The sequence below is a fragment of the Rhea americana genome, unplaced genomic scaffold, assembly GCF_003343005.1.
Source record: "Rhea americana isolate MKP2758 unplaced genomic scaffold, rheAme1 scaffold_0, whole genome shotgun sequence".
Classification (NCBI taxonomy): domain Eukaryota; kingdom Metazoa; phylum Chordata; class Aves; order Rheiformes; family Rheidae; genus Rhea; species Rhea americana.
This window is the reverse complement of record NW_028185037.1, coordinates 345,413-367,686: the sequence shown is the minus strand read 5'-3', so window position 1 is coordinate 367,686 and position 22,274 is coordinate 345,413. Positions and strand designations below refer to the sequence as shown.

General features: G+C 36.5%; 1 protein-coding gene across 7 annotated transcripts in view; it reads left to right on the top strand.

The window, feature by feature from the left end:
• Positions 1-22,274, top strand: part of VPS13B (vacuolar protein sorting 13 homolog B) — a 464,422-nt gene that overhangs the window by 299,423 nt on the left and 142,725 nt on the right. For all 7 annotated transcript variants that reach the window (XM_085301417.1, XM_085301642.1, XM_085301811.1 and 4 more), the window contains 2 exons: positions 5,094-5,220; positions 6,848-6,991. In XM_085301417.1, the coding sequence (XP_085157543.1) occupies positions 5,094-5,220; positions 6,848-6,991 (271 nt within the window). The remainder of the gene's footprint in view (positions 1-5,093; positions 5,221-6,847; positions 6,992-22,274) is intronic.

Sequence of the window (22,274 nt, the reverse complement as noted above, 5' to 3'; positions counted from 1 at the left end):
TAAAAAAAAAAAAAAAAAAAAAAAAATAATCCTCTGTTTGCTAATGAATTGAGTGTGGCAATATACTGCATTACAGTTTTGTCCTTGGCATACCACCATCTGGAACAGCTCTCGCCGGCTCTCATTGAGTATGTCCGGGAGCCAATGATCTGTTGTACAAAACTGAACGAAATACCACTCTTGCTTTGCAAGGATCTTCCAAAAGATTTCCTGCAGACTTTTCATTGAACAGTTTTAATTTTCTTGCTCTTCTGGACAGTTGGAATACAGCTTGTACATTTATTAATACATATGTAGGGCAATAAGGGCATACTATGTGAATGTTTTGGAATAAAATAAAATACATTTGCATTCAGTCCTGTATTTCAGTTGTTGAATTTATGGTACCTTAAGTCATGCCTGTATTCGTACTGTACAAGGCCTTACTCCAATAAACTGGAAGTAAGTTATTTTCTTTATTAATTCACAACATAGAAATGTTGCAAAGCATTGTTAATAAGAAGAAAATTAATTTTACTGAGGCATAATTGTATAACAATGATCATCTTCCATGACCAAGTGATATATATTTGTTCAGTGTTGAATTTTGGTAGTTAGATCTGAAAATGGTTTTATGCTACTTCGCTCTCCCGTGACATACGTTTGCAAAACCTTAGTGAGGTGAAAGGATGGGAACTGTTCTGCCCACTGTAAGGTGGGGAACTGAGGCACAGCAAAGCTCGTTTCCCCGGATTTCATTAGTAGTTACATATCCCAATAGGTTTATGGATCAGGGCTTAATCGGGTCACATAGGACACTTACCAGAGAGAAGTCATTCAGAAGTCCTAAGTTGCCACATTACCTAATGTAACATCCATGGTTCTGCATGTCTCACATATACAAAGCATAGGTGATTATGTGGTGTAGTCTATACTAATACTTGATTTTTCATGATCAAGTCACAGCCTTTCAAGTGAGGATTCATCTCTCTGTAGATGCTAAAGTTAGGTGGCATACACGAGCTTTTGGGGGGTCATCCATGTATTGAATGTATATGAGTTTCGTTCTGACCTGTATTTTATTTAAGTATAGAAAAATTCGAACTCCAGAGTCAGTAGAGTATCATAACAAAAACTTGATAATTAAGGCAAACATTTTCAAAGTTTCACATTGAGGTTATGTTCAGCTCTTTCTGGACTGGTTTGTTTGTTTGTTTGTTTGTTTCCACATAAATATGGAAAAATTTCCATATTTATGTCCAAGAAGGCCAACATACTGCCGTTTGTACGCATTTTCATGGCTTATCCCATCTCACATCATTACACCTTCTTGATTAGTGCAACATCATCTCTTTGGCAGTTTTTCTTCTCATATGAATTCAAGATTCTTCTGAGTGAATGTAATCAAATGCTGATTTGATTTGATGTGATCAAACATTGTTACTTCGATTGCAAATCCTATTCTTTGTTTTTTTCTCTCTCTCTCTCTCCTCCCTGCAATGTTTTCTGTCATATTAATCATTAGATACGCTTTTGCTTTTAAGGTACATCCAGGCTTCTGTGTCCGTCCATTTCCCCATATGTGTTGTCTTTCATTTTCTTTGATACACCTACACGCACTGTTCATCAAACCTTTTCATGCCAGTTAGCAGGCTGCCACATTTAATTTTCAAAAAACCACGCTCTTGCTCACTCCCAGGTTATCCTACATGCTTTAAAGGCATTTCCTGTGAATATTCACAAAGTTCTTGCAATGTCTTCTTCCAAAGCCTTCCAAAAAATTCATTTATATTATGCTTTAATGCAAAAACTCTTCAGACAGCTTTCAGGTTGCCACTGTACTGCTATCACTACCTACGGTGTTGTTATTTTTCCCTTTTACTTCCCTGCCTGCTGGTCTGTTTTCCCCTATTGCTAAACTGTATTTTTTGAGGACAGAGGACATTTTTGTTCTGTGCTTTTACAATACCTCGCACTGTGGCTCCGTGGTCTGTAACCAGAGTTCATGTTATTCTTCGGATATAGCCCAAATTCAGCACCAAGTAAAAGGCACCTAGAAGCCTTATCACAACTGTTTTGTTGCCTTGTTGCTTTGCGTTAGCATATGGTCTTTCAAATGCGCTCTACTTTTAAGTGTACATGATCAACTGCTTTCACATCTCTGAAAGTACTAGCTTTTCCCTTTCTTCAAGACAAATATATAACAGATGCATAAATGAACCATGGAATGAATGCGCTGCAGACATAGAGCCATCATTACGCTCTTCACAATCAAGTTTTTTCATAAGCTCATGTGGTGTACACCTGTGTTAAGTTAACGGTGCACTTAGGTGCAGTGTGGAAGATTTAATAATTCAAAGTGGAATTTGTTGCTTTGTTCCTTTTGTGCGCTTTCTCATATCCTCTCCCCTCATTATTTACTACACTCTGTTTGCCTTCTGTTTGTACTTACAGTTATTTTGTTAATACTTGATTTGGCTGAACTTCACATTCACCAACTAGAAATGCAGAAACCATTAAGTGGGGTAGGACAGGGCTACCATATAAGGATGATGAAAAAAAGAGAAAAAAAGAAAAGCAATCAATCTATATTACCAAATAGTCCTTTAAAATGCAATGTGCTGGATACCTACTAAAATAATATTTGAAAATTAAGAAATGGAAATATTTAGGAGCTGAAAATTAATTTGAACAAAGAGCCAGTTGTAGGTTTTCTGTTCATCAAATAACCTGTTTTTATAGTTCTGTTTCATATATTAAAATCATGCTTACTAGAAGATTTTTGTCCCTTCTAGTGGAAGTTATCTAACACACAACTGTGTGCTCTTTCAAAGAGCTGTTCCACTACTTAGCTCTTTCATTTTCCTCAAAAACAAAGGCATTTCTTTCTCATCCTATTGTAAAGGGGAAATAGGAATCTGGGAAAAAAAAAAATCTGGTTTATATTTAAAACTAAGGTGATGGTAGGGGAGAAGCATTTGCAGAACTGGCAAAACCTAAGGCCAGTTTCTCTGTTGAAATATACTGATCAATAGCTGATCTGCCTTCCAATTTTGATGTCTAATTAGACTAATCTTGCTTCAAAAACCATTTTTGCAGACCAGCAGAGATACAGCTGGCCAAAATATTGGAGCTTTTTCTGTCAGATGCTTATTTTCTCACAGTTCGCCAATCAATTTGCCCTTAAGTACCATACACAACCTACTTGGCAGTGATTGTGGAGGTCATTTGAAGCAAAGTTTGTTACACCTGTGCTCAGTAAATACTAGCTCTGTGCTTCGCAGCATCTGTTAGTTAAACTCTGTATAAAGCAAAAGTCGTCCTAAATAAACTTCAGTGCCTTCGGACTTATCCACATCTGTTCCCTTATAGTTTGCTGTACTTTCTACATGTTTTGAAGACACTTCAGCTAATTGTTAGTAAGATTTGAAACATCAGTACCAGAGTAGTCTAAGCAGTGAACTCTCATCTATGGACTTTGGTCCTACTACAAGTGTATTTAAGCCATAGTCAGGAAACATTGTTATCTATTTAATTTCTTTTCTGTCTAACTCTTGGCCTATAAACCATCAGCACCTGAGACGGAATCCATTGAATGGATTCAACTGAATCCATTTCGAAACTGCTACCTACACCTGAATGTATGTGTTTAACTCTGTTCTTAATTTAAAGATTAAATCACCTATTTTGCACGCAATTAGAAGATTTCTGCATAGATAGTCATCTGACCATATTGTTTTATGACACTGACATGAATAACCATAGCTGATGGCAAGGATTAATTGCATTACTATATAGCCTGTGTATCTGGCTCACATCTACAGAGCCATTATTACTGGAGATAGTGAAATTAAAGCTAATGTATGTATACCTAACTGTCATGCAGATATATCTCAATAATTCTGCATAGATATGTTCCTTTTTCCCTGGCAGCATAGTTCGGTCTTTTACATTGTAATAGGTGTTTGCATTATTTGTGTATAACTTTAACTTTCGTTGTTTTGCAGTTGATACTTTCTTATAGCTTACCTAAGACTAATAACTTTTTGGTGATTCTAGAGTTGTCTGTGTTGGAATGCAGGAAATCATCATACCTGTAAATGATGATACATAGATACAATTATTGAAAATCTCTCTTAAAGGCAGGAGTCTTGAAGAAGTTTGAACTGCATCCTCTTTGGGGTCTGAGCACCATCTTGATCTCATTGCATTTTTTTTTTTCTTCCCCTGATCAGAAGGTCTCAGATGGGATTCTGTGGCAATAGTTTATTTAACCTGACCCACAAGATCCTGGCTAGTTGGAATGTATTGTCATAAGCTATTAGTGGTCCGTACATAACAGTGTTGTGGCTCTAGGCTTAGTATTTGGTTAAAGAAAAAAAAACACTTACAGCTGAAAAACAAATGTAATTATCAAGTTTAATGGCACAAATGTTCTTAGCAAGAAAATCTTGATATTTAGGTGAAAAGGTACCAACTAAGAAAAACCAGTAACAGGAGCAGTGGAAGAAAGCTGACAGCTCTCCATTTTTAGGGCAATTTTAACTTTGAACAACAATTATAAAAAAAATTAATGTGTGATTGCGAGAGTTATGTAGGGTTAGCTAGTTAAATTTTTCATATCTTTGATTTTGTGTTATTTTTGTTATTGTAAGCAGTAATGGTAATTTTTTCCCTATAAGGTTTTAATGCACAAATTCAGGTATTATGTATGATGGTTATTTATAAAATAAAGAGCATCCCCTAGCACATTTGAAAAATACTGATTATTAAGCTTTTATCTTTATTTAAAGAATTTTGTATAGTTTAGTTAAACAACAGAAAAACAAAGCCAATTGCAGCAATTATCTGACTGCGTATAACTTGAAGAGTCAAATATTTAGATATATTTTGTCTTTATTTCATGTCATGAAATAAAGATGCATTCTGCCTTCAGGACTGGCATTAATGTGATCTATAATGATGATACTTAATTTTTATTGAGGTAGCAACCTAAAAGCCAAACTGGTATTTAAGCCTTATTGTGCTGTGTGTTGTGTGTATGGAAGAATGTGGAAAGTTTTGATCCCTGGACAATTTATAATGTGATTTAATCTATCTTTTTTTTTTCCTAGCATAAGGCGGCATCAGGAAAGGAGAGCAATTTTAACTCCGATTTTAACAGATTTCACAGTTCGAATAACTGCAGCTCCTGCAATTATTTTCACAAAAATTGATGCACCAGAGAATTTGCACCCAGAGGTTAGTACAAAATGTGAACAGAAATAGCAGAACTTTTATGGGTAATCATAATATTTTCAAGTACAGAAATCATCCACTATCAAAAAAAAATTTTAATCGATACCTGAAATATGCTTTCTCTGCCAGATAAAATTTATGTATAGCACTTGATATTAAAGGCAACCTGTCCAGAGGTAGATAAGCCTGTCTACAAATCAGTAAGTGGGAATCCTTTAATGGTTTCCAGCAATATTTTTAAAAGTTTTGTGATTAAAAGGTGTTGAGAAGAGGTGCTATGATAGGACATTACAAAACATTGTATTCGCAAGCTTCTCATAAACAAACCTGAAAATGTGAGCTACATGCTGCTTATAAGAATCAAGTTGGGTTGCATTCTTGTAGCCAAATTTTCAAGCCACAGATTTCCACAAAGCATCCACTACTCGACCAGCAATATGGGTACTTCAAGGTATTCCATATTTAACAATCACATTTAACAGACTGTGATCAGCTTGTTAATGGTTCGTGTATCAAACTTGTTACACACAAAAACTGACTCACTTTTTGGCATTATTTCATAGGTGGGAATTTAAAACATTATATAGGGGAGATGCTAGTCAGCTTTCGTAAGCTCACAGGAATTATTCCTCATAACAACTACCTCCTTGAATGAGCAAAACCGAGACAGGATATTTACACGTTCTGCAATAGGTGCACATTGTTGGAAAAATAGTAGATAATAAGTATATAAAGAAAATTTGACAACTTTGTTGTATATATAGCTATCACAAATGCAGATGAAAAAGTTTTTAATGTAAAAAAAAAACACACACACAGAAAGCTTCAAGGGTGGCTAGGATGCATGGAAATGATTCAGTAAAAAAGTCCCTGAAATCATACTAATGTTCAAGAATTAAAATATTTTTACTTCTTAAATTCTTCTTCTTATCTGTTCTCTGCATGACAGTCACTAAAGAAAGGAGAAGCCTACTATAGATTACCAAGAACCTGAACATTATGCACATAGTTTTCATGTGAAGGGGCAGTACTTCTACTTATTAAGCAAGTCTTCTGTATTGTTTCTGTTTTTCATCTCTTTATTGCTTGCCAGCAGTGGTCAAGAGCTTTTCTTGTGCTAGATAACACCAATAAAACAGTGATTATCCAGCTAGCTCTGCCAAGGTATTAACAATGGTTTACAGGCAAAGAGAAATCAATTAGGTTGGTTATCAGTGAGTTCCAGCACATGATTTCATTATAAATCAAGTAGAGCTTATGTTCCAAAAAACTGCATCCTTTTTTGGAAGGGAAGGAGATTTGTACTCATTGCCAAGAAAATAAGAAACCAAAATCTGACAGTCCACTATTTGATACTATCAAGAGACAGAAACAAGACCTCACACATTAAATGGTTTACTTACAAAATTTGTCTGAACGGTTACACACACTGTGGAAAGCAAAGCAAAGAATAAGCCACATCCTCATTTAGAAGCCTGATACACCACTGTCTCCTAAAAAGCTATAATTAATACTTTTTCCCTATCTTGAAGCACTGACTAAAGCAGAAAATCAAAATATGGTTATACAAGGACTGAAAATTATTTGCCGAGTAGCTGCTGTCTAGTATTTTCCCCTATTTTCTCCACAGGAGATTTTAGTGTGTGGTCATTCTTTGGAGGTAAATGTGACAACAAATCTGGATTTCTTCCTCAGTGTGGCTCAAGTACAACTTCTTCAACAGCTAGTACAAGCCAATATGGTTGGACTTGAACCTGCTAGTAGCACCGCTGAGGTAGGTTATTTTCTAGGTTGTTTTCCCTGGTTTGCAGTTAATTTTTCTTTAAAACACTGTAGCTGGGATCAGTGTTTGTCTCATCTTCAGTAATAGACAGTGATTTAAGTAAATTACATATATGTATTAATATTCTGTATTTGGTCAGATTGTTAGAACAACCTCTGAATGCATTTTCAATTGGGGGAGTGTTATTTTAGTAAAAATATTATTCAGTAAATAGACTGAGGTGATTCTGCAACATCTTATGCATGAGGAAAATTAACTGATGAAAATAATGAAGGTAAGAAGGAAATCAATTTTGAAGTAGATTTTGAGGGTTTTTTTGGTATTTAATTTCAACTTCTATTGAAGCTTGGTCATCTTCTCATCAGTTTACATGTGTATACGCCATGTTGTACATGTTACTTAAACCAGTGAACTATGAAAAGTTCTCTATGCCTGGTAATGAATCCTTACATTGGCTGTCTTCAGTTAGATCACTAGGATTCAGTCCACCTCTGAATCCTCTTCTACCTCTTTGTTAAGAGTAATGATGGTACACGTATGAGGTATTTCATCTTTTGAACTGTTAATTTCTCCTTTTTTTCTGGAGCCCTGTAGCATTCAGTAATCATCTGAGGATTTGTAGGATTTGTAATTCTTCTTTAGTTCTTTGAGTTAATACATCAGTTTACATGGAAAGCCAGCTACTAATTGTGACAGAATTGTCATCTTCTAGGCTGATGCAAAAAATATGGGAGAAGAGACAGTGAGAGCTTTGTGCTAAGCAAAAAGTAGCTATTTCGTATGCTCTATACCGGGGATCTAGTCAAGCTGACAATATCTTTTAAAGACAGTTAAAATGAATATGAACCAAGGTTCCACTGGATGGCTGCTGTTTACGTTAAGAAATTTTCACTGTCTCTCTCTCTTTTAACTCTCTTCCTAACTGTTTTTATTATTTGTCAACTCTTCCTTTCCAAAAATCTATCTGATGGGAGAGCTGGAGAATCAACTTCTTCCTTGCCTGCCCACATATGGATTCAGTGTGCATTGGGGCTGGGCAGAGGTGGGAAAATGCTCTAGAGCAGCCAAGTCTACTTCTGTTTCTCCCTTCTCACCCTGTCAGAACCCCAGTGCTTGTTTATATTCTGCTAATCGAGGCATCACACTATCCTCTTCTTTTTCATCCCATCCCAAAAACAGGGAGAGAGAAAGGGCATTGTTTCATTACCATGTTGAAAGATGTTGTAAAGAAATGCAGTGTTATCTTTCTCTTCCTTGGATACTTTGCAGACACAGGGCCTCTTTTGGATAGGCATTGAATGAGCATTATAAATAAATATATGTGGGAATATCTTCAATAAATAATTTGCAGAGCACTTTTCTAATTGTCAGTGGAATGGATAGAATCACAGGAGTTGAAAAGATGCCCAGAGTTTTAATTTTGAATTGGTGCTGGGCAGAAGTACTGCACTACTAATGTGGACTGTACGAACTTAAGAGCAAATTAATAGATCATTTCAGAAAACATTTTCTTGACTATATCTTGAGGTACCTATTTGTTCTTCGTTAATATCTCCCTTACGTTCCTGAGGTCTTCTGTAATGAATAATGGGAATAGTTCTGATTTGTATTAGTGTTGTCCTTGTTTGTAATTAGTTGTAAAGCTATAGCTTGATTCACTATACTGAAAATATAAAATCCAGTATTTTATTTTGTTATTCCTTTTTTTTTTTTTTTTTTTTTTTTTTTTATGTTCTGCAGTCTGGTATGCTTAAATGAAGTCACCCCACCCTCTAGTAGATACACATTTATTGTTATCCTCATGTTCCTTCTTTAGCCAACAGAAAGAAACATAATACCCAGATTGTACGCTGCTATTTTCATTTCAATTAATCAAGTCTGGAGCCTGCATATGACTATACATATGTCACCCTTGCTAATTACTTCATTGCAAATATCAAAATAATTTAGTTTGGAAAAGACCTCTGGAGGTCATTTAGTCCATTCTACTTCTCAAAGCAAGACTAATGTCAAACTCAGATCAGGCTTCTGAGGACATCATCCAGTCAAATTTTTAATATCTCTGAGGATGGAGGTTCTGCTGCCTCTCCAGGCAGCTCTCCAGTGCAAAACCATCCTCACTCTGACTTTTTTTTTTATTTATATCCAGTCAGAATTTTACTTGATCCAACTTTTAACCATTGCTTCTCAACATTTCATTGTGCATCTCCAAGAAAAGTCCCACTTTATCTTCTCTATAGTGCTGCTTTAGGTAAGTTTAAACTGCAGTTTGATTCCCTACCATCATCCTTAGCCTTCTCTTCTCCAGATTGAATAAACTCAGCACACTCACCCTGTCCTCATATATCCTGTGTTTTAGGCCCCTCACACACTTGATGCTCTCTGAGCATCTTCAAGTGACCTCCACTATTTGATGCTTGATCCCTCTGCTCACTTGAGTTCATCAATCTCTTTTACTAGGAAGCTCAAAGCTAGAAATAGTACCCCAGGTGTGGCCTTGCAAGTTCCTAATTTAAGGGAATAATCTCATCTTCTGACCCATTGGTTACGCTGTTGTTCATGCAGCCCAGGAAGTGGTTAATCTTCATCACCACAGGGGCACACTGCTGTCACATGATCAACTTGTCCACCAGGTCTCCTGAGTTCTTTTCTTCAAAGCTGCTCTATAGCAGTTGGTCTCCATCCTGTATTGTTGTTTGAGATTGTTCCATCTCTGGTACAAGAGTTTGCACTTACCTTTGAACTTCATGAGGTTTCTGTCAATTCATTCCTTTCTTTTGTCAATATCCCTCTGAATGGCAGCCCTACCTCTCACTACTCCCCCTAATCTGCTGTTACTTATGAACTTCCTTTGGGGACATTCTGTCCCATTGGCAAGGCCATTAATTAAGACATCACATGGCATCAAACCTTGAGGAATATTGCTTATAACCAGAGGTCAGCTAGAATTTGGACCATTGACCATTACTCTCTGATTTTGGTGGTGATTTTCACCTTTGGATGTGTCCTATGTGATCCCATAGACTAGTACATGACTTTGGATATTTTAACAGAAAAATTGAGCTGAAATTGTTCATCCTCTGAAGACTTTACTAAATTATTTCATCTTAACTAGATTGTCATATAGGTTATAGTGGTATACAGAACCTGTGCTGTGGATTTCCAGCTAGCGTGTTCCTGTTGCATTTGCATTCAACACAGCCTTATGCAGCAAGGCTATTCATAGAAAATAACTTTATGATGTTTTTTCCCACAGTGCCAATTTCCTTTGCAGAGTTAGAGCTCCTGAAGCTCTAACTTGAGTACTTGAGGATTTTCACAAGTATTTTTATTAAATGCTCAGCAGAAGAGTAAGTACCAACACAAGAAACATAAGAAAAAAAAAAAGGATGGAGAAACCTCTTTCCATGTACTCCTCTTTGAAGAAAAAACAATCCAGCATCTAGAGCAAAAGGACTCATTGTTCAGACTTGGTGAAAAGGTTTAGAGGAATGTAAGGTCTGGAGCAACTTCTGAGCACCAGAGTGGGAAGACAAAAAGAAATTTAGGAAGCAACTCAGATTATGAATGGAATTTTGTATGCTAGTTACTTAAGACAATGACTGTCTTTGCCTTCCTTTAGGTAATCCTGTAATTACTAATTATGATAATAGTCTAGATTGTGCATCTTTCTTGTGGGCAGGAAGAGTGATGCATTGCCCCTTCATTGTGTTTGTTTCCTTTTAGTGTCTATGCAAACACAATTGTGCACATGTATATGGTTATGCACACATTTCATTGGTATCATTGATTTGCTTTTAGCACAAAAAGTTTAATGTAGGATAAAATCATAGAATAATTTACCTGGGAAGGGACCTTCAGAGTTCATACAGTCCAATCACTGCTCAAAGCAGGCCTAATTAGACCGGGTTGCCCATGGACTTCTCCAGTTGTGTCTTGAACAGCTCCAAAGATAGATATTCCATCACCCCTCTAGGCAGCCTGTTCCTTGCTGAACTTCCTAAGGTGTCTGTTGGCTCATTTCTCCATCCTTCCTAGGTCTCTCTGGATGGCAACCCTAGCCTACCCTTAAATGTATTGGGTGTCATCCCAAATTCCCACAATTGGGTGTCATCTACAAACTTTATGAGCAAGCAATCTATCACCTCTTCCAAATCATGGACAAACGTGTTAAATAAGACAGGCCCTAGTGTAGACTCCTCCAGTACCTGTACTACAAGTGGACTAGAGTTCAGTTGCTCAGACTGAAACGTTCCAGCTRTTGTGAGAAATAGCATCAAAAGTCTCACTAAAGCTAAGATAAATGATGTCCATTCCTCCACCCTTGTCCATGGATCTAGTCATTTTATCATAGAAGGTTATCAAATGATATATATTTGTTTTGCAAAGTTTCAGTCAGGGCTAGATGTGTCAGACAAAAGATAGTTACATTAGTTTCCACTGCCTGATGTAAACATTTGAGTAAAAACTATAGATACATAAAGTTTATCTGTTATTTTGCTTCTCTCTACAACTCTTTCTAGAGGCCTTTGTGATGGTTCTTTATTCAGCAAGGTGAGCACTCAAAATTTGCCAGCTATGTGAGCTGATCACACCTCTTCCAGCAAGCAGTCCTTTGAAGCTAACCAAAATTGCACGGAAAAACAACAAAAATATAGATTCTGGTACTGCTTATGAAAGAAATAGAAAATAAAATTAGAGTCTAATGTATGCAGTTTGGCTGAGAGATGACAAGGAAGAAGTTTTGGAGCTGTGAATTCACAAATATTTGAGAAGTGTAAAAGTCAAGGCAGAAGCAGAATGATCTAGGGTTGTAGAAGGAACCATAGAGCTATAAAAGGAGTTAGGTAGGAAACTGATTACTCAAAATTAAATGTTAAGGAAAAGATCTTTAGCATGAAAAGCTTTGCCAAGAGGCATAACAAAAAAATGAACATCATTAGGGTTGTCTCATTGTTTTTTCATGTCAGGATAGGACTTCCTGCTGTGATTGTAGTCTGATTGGTTTGGTTCTAGTATTTTAATCTGTAGCTGCTCGTAATAATCCTTATCAATTTCTAGTTCTTGTGATTCTGCATTTAGCAAATTCCATTCATCTGCCCTGGAGTTCAAAGAGTAAGCCATACTTGGTTAAAAAAGCAAAAGTTAGTGACTCCTATTCTCTGAAGCTTAAAAATCATTAAGCATTTAAATCTTTTTTTAATGGATAAAGGGGAACTTCAGCATATTAAGGCTGCATGGGGCATGTGGCTTTAGCAACCGTAATTAGTTTTGTTATTCATGAATATCAAGTAATCATCATATTAAGCCTACTTTAAAAACTACCATATATAAAGAATAACACATGTCTATTTTTTGAAACCAGTGTTTTCAACTGGTATAAATATTTATACTTTTTAACAAAATAAAAAACATATTTTAAGGGGGAAAGGACGAACCACATCATTAAGGGAGTCAGAGATGGGTGGGGGTGCTCTTTGATCTATGCATGTATTCTGCCCAGTATCCCATAGGGAAGAAAAAAAAAAAGCTAAGTCATAAAACATTCTTTTCTTCTCCAAGTCTCCTGGACTCCGCTCTTTCTTCTTGGTATCCTACAGTCTTATTATTTCTTTCACAAGTCTGTATGCAAGTGGCTTAACTTTCAGTTGTCTTGCCACAATCTTGATACCCATGTGCATTTCTCCAGTTCCTTCACTATATACCTTTGTTCTGTTTTTAAAAAGAAGTTAAAAAAGAAGGATAGATGTGATTTTCTGTTTTCTGAAATTACTTAAAGATTTGTTCCATTTCTTACACAGGAAGAAAAATTCCTCAAAAACCCTGTTGCTGTGTATATTCTGCATTTTTTTCTGAACTTGAAAAGTGTAATGAAGAATAAGGTCTGAAGTGTTTTTTTGCTGCTTAATAGTTTCAATGGCAGACTTGCATTTTTGCAAGATTTGCTTTATGTTTTATGCTGGGCAAAGCAGTGAGGGATTATGAATAGATAATTACCACCATCTCAGTGGTAGTTCAAGAACATAGAATCACGAATGAGAGGGAAGCCTACTGCTGATGTTTTTATTTATTAGTCTCTGAGGCCTCAGCTATGTATGAACTTCAGATTACTGGCAAGTTTTTGAAAGCCTCTTTTCTCTTTTGCACCTGACTGGTGCTCATGCCTAGAGAGTTTTTTCATGTATTTAAACATCTTAAATATTTAATGTGTATAGTTGCAAAGAAAACAACCTTTTAATGGCTGATACAATGGCTGATGGCTGGTAGGAGCTGAAGAGCATGTTTATGCTTTCTCTTTAAAGTAAAAACTTGAAGTATCCTTAATGTAAGCAAGCTTATCAACTTTCAAAAAAAAAAAATCCAACTCAGCAACAGGATAATTTTCCTCCATATTACTGTCATTGTATTTTTGTATTTTCAGTTGAATTTTTCACTGTTACTGTCTAATTAGTATTTCATTTACCTTTTTTCATGTGTAAATGAGGATATACCTAGGAAGGAGATGAAAAGTAGCTTTTCAGGGGACTGGATTGAAGCAGATTGAAAGCAGGTGGTTATCCACATTATATCAAAATTTTGGCACATCACTTATTAAGAAAACCTATGCCACTGAAATTAATTCACGCCCAACAGATGAATAGTGCCATAAAAGGATATGACCTACTTGACACCAATGACTGGAAGGAAAACATGATTCTTTTGATGTTTTGAATTATCTCCATGAATGTTTCACATATGTCTCTCACGTTGAAAATAGAAGTGATTTTCTTATATAAATTTTACATAAATGCAGATTAATCCTCATTGTTCAACTAATATATATCATGTTTTATAGAGCAATGTAGGTGTCTCCAAGAGCATGTGCTTCATTTATCAGCGCACAGTGTATTGAAAAGCAAAGGGATTTCTTTCCCTAAGTCAATTTGAAAAATCTCATGCTGTGTGATTAAATTTTTACTATAAGCACTAGTAGTCAAAATCCAGCATTAATCTAATGGTATATTTGTAATTTATCTTTCTAAAAATATCATGGTTATAATAAACGGTTTTTTGGGGTCTCTGCTTTTAGTCTGAGACTACATGTATAAGAATGCTAAGTTTAAAAGTTCAGATAGTATTCTTCTGTTATAGTATTAATGAATATTTTATTACGATAAACTTAGCAAAAATCATTTCTGACATATAAAGCAGGGTAGAAGAATATTCTGGGGAAGGTTTTACTTAGGCTAAGCATGAATATGAACCACTGAGATGGTAGTTAAATGTACTGTTACATATATAACTGGAAGAGTGTTTACTGTAGTGAGCTGGAACACGTTTTAATTTGAAGTGAAGAATTACCATTGTACTAGCCATTACTTGTGTCTACAAATGCCTCAGAATTTTATTTTACTGATCTGTGTGATTAGGTCATCCTTATGGATAGGTTAATAAACTGTATGATAATTAAGACTGGAAATCCACTGAGTTAACATCTACCTATTCTGATGTGTACATGAAAGTTTGACCTTTGGAGTCAGAGGGATAATTGTGGTGGGTTTTGGGGAGTTTTAGACAAATAAGGAATTTGTATTTCCTCCAGCCTCCCCTGGTAGCACAAGGCTCTAAAGCTGGATTACAGTCTGCTTAGTGTTCAGTCAACACAGAAGAGCTCATGAGTGCAGCTTGTTGCTGTACATCTTGCACATCTCCATGAGTTTCATCTAATATGTCATAATATTAGACAGTGATTTAGATATAACTATGCACTTTCTTTATGCATATATCTTAGAGTTTTAGTAAATAGGGTGAAATTTATTTTAAGAGTATAACGTGTTCTATTATCCTAGTGCAAACATTGGAAATCATTTTTTGTCTCCAAATTAACACATTAAAAATGTTTTGGCATGTTGAAATAGTAATCCATTGAATGTTAGAATATACTAATTTGGTATAATTTGGTGTCTCTTTGCAAATTCATGCTCTGGATACCGCAGCAATAGTTAAAATAAGCAAGGGATCTAATTAACTATAATGTAAGTCTGAAAATATTGATGAGTTACACAGTGTTATCATGAAATTGGCCATGCTGTGTCAAGCTCTCAGTTTTTGGAGGTGATTTGTAAGTAAGCTTTGCTAATATAGCAAAATTGACTTAAAGTAGTCGAGCCTGGCACATTAAAAATTATTAGATCTTAAAACTAATTGATCTGATTCTGTACTCTTTTATTTGTAACATTTATATCTGTACCCTCTAAAACTGTAGAAATTTTTCTTCTGAAAAGCTTATTATTAAGAAAGTTCTAACGTACTTGACTCTGAGCAGTGGTGGGTTTTTTTTTCTGAAGAGAAATTTAAGAGTGCAATGGTTGCCTTTTTTCTGTATTGTTGACACGCAGCAAATGAGTAGATATCAGCAGCATTACAATGGATGTATTTTCAGCACAAATACTTCTAAAGTTTTCTACCTGGATTTCACTCTGCATATAAAGTGACTACATTTTAATCCTTGGTGATATGTACTAAATAACATATAAAGCAAGCTTTGTATATGTTTTAAAGTACTGCATGAACTTTTGTGAAAGTCCCTATGTATCTGTAATTTAGAAAATGCCTATTCTTAATAATTGATATCTGTACAGTAATCATATAAGACCTTCAGTGCTTGAAAAAGTGGCTATAAGCTGCTAGTGTAGAGTATCTAGGGATTATTTTACTCTTGATAAAGTGCATCCATACTTAGAGTAAATGGGAAGAGAAATTAGCTGTATTGTTGCTCTGGCTAGGACAAATATACTCTAGTAATTTATATTACTTTTTATATATTTTTCAAAACAGATTCTCTCTGGTGCAAAATAGTACCAAATTGTCTCCCCTTAAAGAGCATACAAACAGAAAATTGCTATTATTTAGAGTCTAGTTGCTCGGTGTTCATACCAATAAATTAAAAAAAATAAAAAACATAGGTCCTGTTTTTTAGACTTTTCCTGAAATAGGGAAATATAGCAATGAGTCGCATCCAGAAATTATTTTTGATTACAGCTAGGAGAATTTTCCTAACATAGATGAGTTTTTTTCCCTTTTATAAAACTGTGGGTACTACATGACATCTACTAGAGAGGATCTCTTCGATTCCTCCTCATTTGTTTCTCTGTATTTACGAGGCATAAAGGGGATGATGACATTGAAATTAGACCAATATTAAAAAACATTAAGTAGCTTTACATTATTTGGCTTTTATTATTGAAATAGGTTTCTAGGTAGTCTTGAAAGCAGGATTTATATATTCTTTTGGCTTGAAAGATCTCTCTTAGGTCTTCCTTATCCCTGGATTATCCAACAAAGCTAGATAACAATTTTAACACATTTTCATTTGACAGTATTCGGAAGTTTATTATTATCATTTTTTACTTTTTGCAAAGAGGCATGTGAATAGTTTAAGCTGTAAGTATAATTAATGAAAGGTTACAAAATGCATTAAATATTGGATTTGCTAGAACTAAAACTCTATCACAGTTATCTGAGTAAAAATTTAGATAAAAGTAGAGTCTTTGGTGCCAGCTTCTCACAATAATAAGAATTATTATATCTTCTATGTTATGCCTGAATTTTCTTTTAAATATGTTCCTGACTGGGAACAATCTATATGTGAGTCTTAAAATCCATAGGTACAGCTTAATCCAGTATACTGTAAATATTTAATTAGTAAAGCTACAACTTCTCAGAAATTATTTTTATTCTAAAAGTGAGTTCTATTGTTTAATAGGGCTAGCAGACATTATACTGGTGGTTGCTAGTTTTTGTCAAAACATGATCACTAAAAAACAGAATTCTGTCAATGTGCTTCTGATAAAATCAAAATTTAATTGTAATTTGATTAGCTCTGCTAGTGAAATAGAAGAGTTGAAGTTCTGACATTGTACAATTTTTAAAATATTTCAATATGACCTTATAGGCAGAATTATTTCTATTGTTAAAGATTGTTATAATTCTGTTTAACTTACTGATTTACCTACTAAAATCTTCCAAGTACCAGGAGCAGTTCTTAACCATCTGTTTTCAAAAGTTTACCATGGCAGGTTATAACAGAATTAGATCATTGCAGATACATTGCATTGGAGGAGCCTATGAGGAAGGGTGTCCTGCTGGATCTTGTCCTTACCAACAGAGAGGGACTTATTAGAGATGTGAAGGTTGGGGGCAGCCTTGGCTGCAGTGACCGTGAGATAGTGGAGTTCAGGATCCTGCAGGAAAGAAGTAGGGCAACAAGCAGGATTGCAACCCTGGACTTCAGGAGAGCGGACTTTGGGCTCTTCAGAGACCTAATTGGTGGAATCTCATGGGTTAAGGCCCTGGAAGGAAGGGGGGTCCAGGAGAGCTGGCTAATATTCAAACATCACTTCCTCCAAGCTCAAGAGCGGTACATCTCTATGAGTAAGAAGTACAGCAAAGGGGGCAGGAGACCTGCATGGGTGAGCAAGGAGCTCTTGGCCAAATTCAGACAGAAGAAGAAAGTACACAGAATGTGGAAGAGGGGACAGGCCACTTGGGAGACTTACAGGAATGCAGTTAGAGTATGTAGAGATGCAGTGAGGAAGGCTAAGGCCCAGCTGGAGTTGAGTCTGGCAAGAGATGTTAAGGACAACAGGAAAGGCTTCTTCAAATACATCAGCAGCAAGAGGAGGACTAGGGAAAATATGGGCCCTGGTGACAAGGGATACAGAGAAGGCAAAATTACTGAATGCCTTCTTTGCTTCAGTCTTCATTGCTAAGGGCAGCCCCCAAGAATCCTGAAACCTGGACATGAGGGAGAAAGTCTGGAGAAAGGAAGACTTTCCTTTGGTTGAGGAGGATAGGATTAGAGACCTTCTGGGCAGGCTAGACATCCACAAATCCATGGGCCCGGATGGGATGCACCCATGAGTACTGAGGGAGCTGGCAGATGTTTTTGCCAGGCCACTGTCCATCATCTTTGAAAGGTCCTGGAGAACTGGAGAGGAGCCTGAGGACTGGAAGAAAGCCAATGTCACTCCAGTCTTCAAAAAGGGCAAGAAGGAGGACCCAGGCAACTGTAGGCCAGTCAGCGTCACCTCCATCCCTGGAAAGGTGATGGAACAGCTCATTCTGGATGTCATCTCCAGACATATGGAGGAAAAGGTGGTGATCAGGAGTAGCCAGCGTGGATTCACCAAGGGGAAATCCTGCTTAACCAACCTGATAGCCTTCTATGATGGAATGACTGGCTGGGTAGATGAAGGGAGAGCAGTGGACGTTGTGTACCTTGACTTCAGGAAGGCTTTTGACACTGTCTCCCATAACATCCTCCTAGAGAAGCTCTGGAAGTGTGGGTTAGATGACTGGAAAGTGAGGTGCATTGAGAACTGCCTGAAAGGCAGAGCTCAGAGAGTTGTCATCAGTGGCGTGGAGTCCAGTTGGAGGCCTGTGGCTAGTGGTGTCCCCCAAGGCTCAGTGCTGGATCCCATCCTGTTCAACTTATTCATCAGCGACCTGGACGAGGGGACAGAGTGGCTCCTCAGCAAGTTTTCTGATGATACCAAGCTGGGAGGAGGGGCTGACACACCAGAGGGCTGTGCTGCCATTCAGAGAGACCTGGCCAGGCTGGAGAGCTGGGCAGAGAGGAMCCTCCTGAGGTTCAACAAGGGCAAGTGCAGRGTCCTGAACCTAGGGAGAAATAACCCTAGGCACCAATACAGGCTGGGGTGTGACCTTCTGGAGAGCAGCTCTGCAGAGAAGGACCTGGGAGTGCTGGGGGATGACAAGTTGACCATGAGCCAGCAATGTGCCCTCGTGACCAGGAAGGCCAATGGTCTCCTGGGGTGCATTGGGAAGAGTGTTGCCATCAGGTGGAGGGAGGTGATCCTGCCCCTCTACTCAGCCCTGGGGAGGCCTCATCTCGAGTACTGTGTCCAGTTCTGGGCTCCCCAGTACAAAAGACATATGGAGCTACTGGAGAGAGTCCAGCCGTAGGGCTGCAAAGATGATCAGAGGGCTGGAGCACCTGCCCTATGAGGAACGGCTGCGAGAGCTGGGCCTSTTCAGCCTGGGGAAGAGAAGACTGAGGGGGGATCTKATCAATGTGTACAAGTACCTGAMGGGAGGGTGTCAAGGGGACGGGGACAAACTCTTTTCAGTTGTGCCGTGTGACAGGACAAGAGGCAATGGGCAGAAATTGAAGCACAGGAAGTTCTGCCTGAACGTGAGGGGGAATTTCTTCCCTGTGAGAGTGACGGAGCACTGGAGCAGGTTGCCCAGAGAGGTTGTGGAGTCTCCTTCTCTGGAGATATTCAAGGCCCACCTGGATGCAACCCTGTCTAACATGCTCTTGGTGACCCTGCTGAGCAGGGAGGTTGGAGTAGATGATCTCCAGAGGTCCCTTCCAACCTTACTGATTCTGTGATTCTATGATACCTGTTCAGTAAATAAAAAATAATTAATTCAGTAATTTCAGTTGATCCACTCACTGTCAAATTTTTCCAAGCGTGAATTCATTGAATGATACTGTTTCATCCATCACAGTGTGTCTGAATTGCATTTACTAAGGAATTATCTAATCATCATTGTCCGTGGGCTTTATTGAAGATACCAAGTGAGCTTTGATGGATTGGTATTGATACGGGATTTGTTCAGTTTTAATTAATATTTAAGGCAAAAGTAGCTGCCATAATTATTGAACATAAGTAAATTACGAGATTTAGCAAACTGAAAACAAATAAATCATCGAGATGAAATTAAAAGTATTAATTGGAAAGTGGATAGGGAATGTGTAAATCAGTGCAGTTTCAGGCAAGTAAACCATACGCTTAGCTTGAATGAGAAAAGTGGATAAGCCTTAAGGCTGAAAGAAACAGCATTAACACTGGATTGGACAAGTAAAGAGGATATCCTTTGGAAAGTTGTCTCCACCATGGAAACAATGCTCGCAAGTGTGTTAGCCTTTCTATCATAAGCTCTTTTTAATAACTCAGAGTTCTATAGGATATTGGATTATAATGACAGTGGAAATCATTGTGAAATTACACCATAAGACTTCAATTAGTTCATCTTAGTATTAGAGGGATTTAAATGAAAATTGTTTACTTTTCTAAAAATAATATTAATTCAATAATAGAGAATACACTATAGTCAGTCATAATTTATTCCAATTATTAATTCCTGTTGTTAAAAACATGCATATTATTTCTTGTTTAAACATGACAATCTATGACTCTAGCGATTGAATAATTACTAATAACACCTAAGTATCAGAGAATAAGTAGTAGTGTGTTACCTCTTTCCTTTCATATAGAAGCTCAATTTGAAATATCAAATATAACTGTATTTTATAACTGTATTTTAAAACTGGAAGAATGAAGAGCAAATACACTGGATATGTACTGGCTTTGATTCTCATTGGAAAAATGTTTTTCCACGTGTATGGAGGGAGAATGTGTTTTGGAAAAAAACAGCATTTTAAGCTGTGAAAAAATTTTACTTGTTTCCAAATATTTGACTAGATCAAATCCCAAGAATTGTTTAGCAACTATAAACATCATTAATCTTAGTTAGAAAGCTTGATTTCAGTGGAAGTTCTTGGTAAATAGAAGGATTAAATAGTTGTTCCCCACCTCAAAAATAAAATAGGTTATGAGTCTATATTTTATACTTTGGTTACATAAATTTTGATAGTCATCAAAATAGCAACCTCTTGTTTAAATTTTAAAGGTGTGATTTCCAAATGCACCCTATTTGGTGGTTTATAGGGCAATGTTGTAAAGATTAGTGTAGACAAAAATAATAAAGAAATGATGATTTATGCTTGAATAAGAATTTTTTTAAAGCTTTTTAATATTCTGTAGAGAGTTTCATGCCAGGTCTCCAGTGCTGTGTTTTTACTTATTATAAGCCCTGGCTTTATACTCTTTTATAAATTCATCTTTGATGTACAGTAGACCTATTGTACGGACTTCTTCGTAAAGCACCGTCTGTTATTACAAAGAATATTGCTTTGATCTACTTGACAGTTTTAAAATGTGGACACATATGTGGTGTTTGATAAATTACCTGAGGGGCAAGGAATGTTGCTGCCTTTTCATAATTACTCACTTTTTAAAAATTAATATATGCCAAATTCTTACAAGAAGAAGATATAATACTGGCACATGGAGAACAGAAACAGACGTGCTAAGAAAAGAAATATAAATAGAAGAATGAAGTGTAGTTAATGAATTGTAGTTCAGTGATGCACCTAAGATTATAGGTGCAGTATTAATAAAAAGGCTGTATTTCCTCATTCTTAAAAGAATTTTTAATATTCTGATAAAAGTATATCAAATAGAAATAATAACTAGTTTTAGTATTGATCAGTGATAGAACAGGTGAGTTCTCAAGCAGCTTATTTCTTGGTCTGGCAAATCCATTTCCTGGTGTCCATCACTTAACACCTGGAGATTTTTGTCCACAGAACATCTGTTTGTCCTGCTAGCATTTTGGAGTAGAAAATACAAGTACTCCTCTTTGAAAAGTAAAGAAATACAAACCAACACTCATCTTAGTCTGTTGTCCAGGTAGACATGCATTGCTAACATATCTTACTGTAAGTTGGTAGACCTTGTGATCCTGAATCAAGTATGGTCATTGAGGTCATTACTGTATTTTTTGTATAAATTACTCCTCCATTAAGCTTCAAGATAAGGAAAAAATATTATTTTCTACACAAATAATAATCTCTTTATTAAATTTACTATTAAAAATGTTCCTAATATCTACATTGTAGGCAATTATGATCACAATTACTTACTATTTTCCCGAGGAACCTAAAAGGGATTTTTGAATGCTTACTTTGTTTTCACAGTATCTCTGTGAGAGTTATGGCCCCTGCGTATCTAGGAGAGAACTGAGTTATACTACCTAACACAAGATGCTTGCTTCTAAACTTCAAGGAAAGTTAAACATCTAAAGTTTTTTGTGGAGGAAGTGGTCCAAACTCTTCACCCATTCTTTGTCTTCTGCAAGCGTATCTCTTCCTTTGCCATACATATCTATTTCTCAGGTTGTGTAGACCTGTTTGTTTGTTTCTGTTTACCCAAATGCACACTTCAGTAGACTACAGGCCCCTGCCTATCCCATAAAATTTGAAATTCCGACAGATAGCTAATAAAAAAACAGCATAAGCTATTTCTTGAAAGAATCACAACAAAATTTATCTTCATTTGCATCTATCATTCTTTTCATATTCACAAGTTCTTAATTGCATCGATCAATGCAGCAGTCAGCAATTGGCTTTGCAAATACTGAA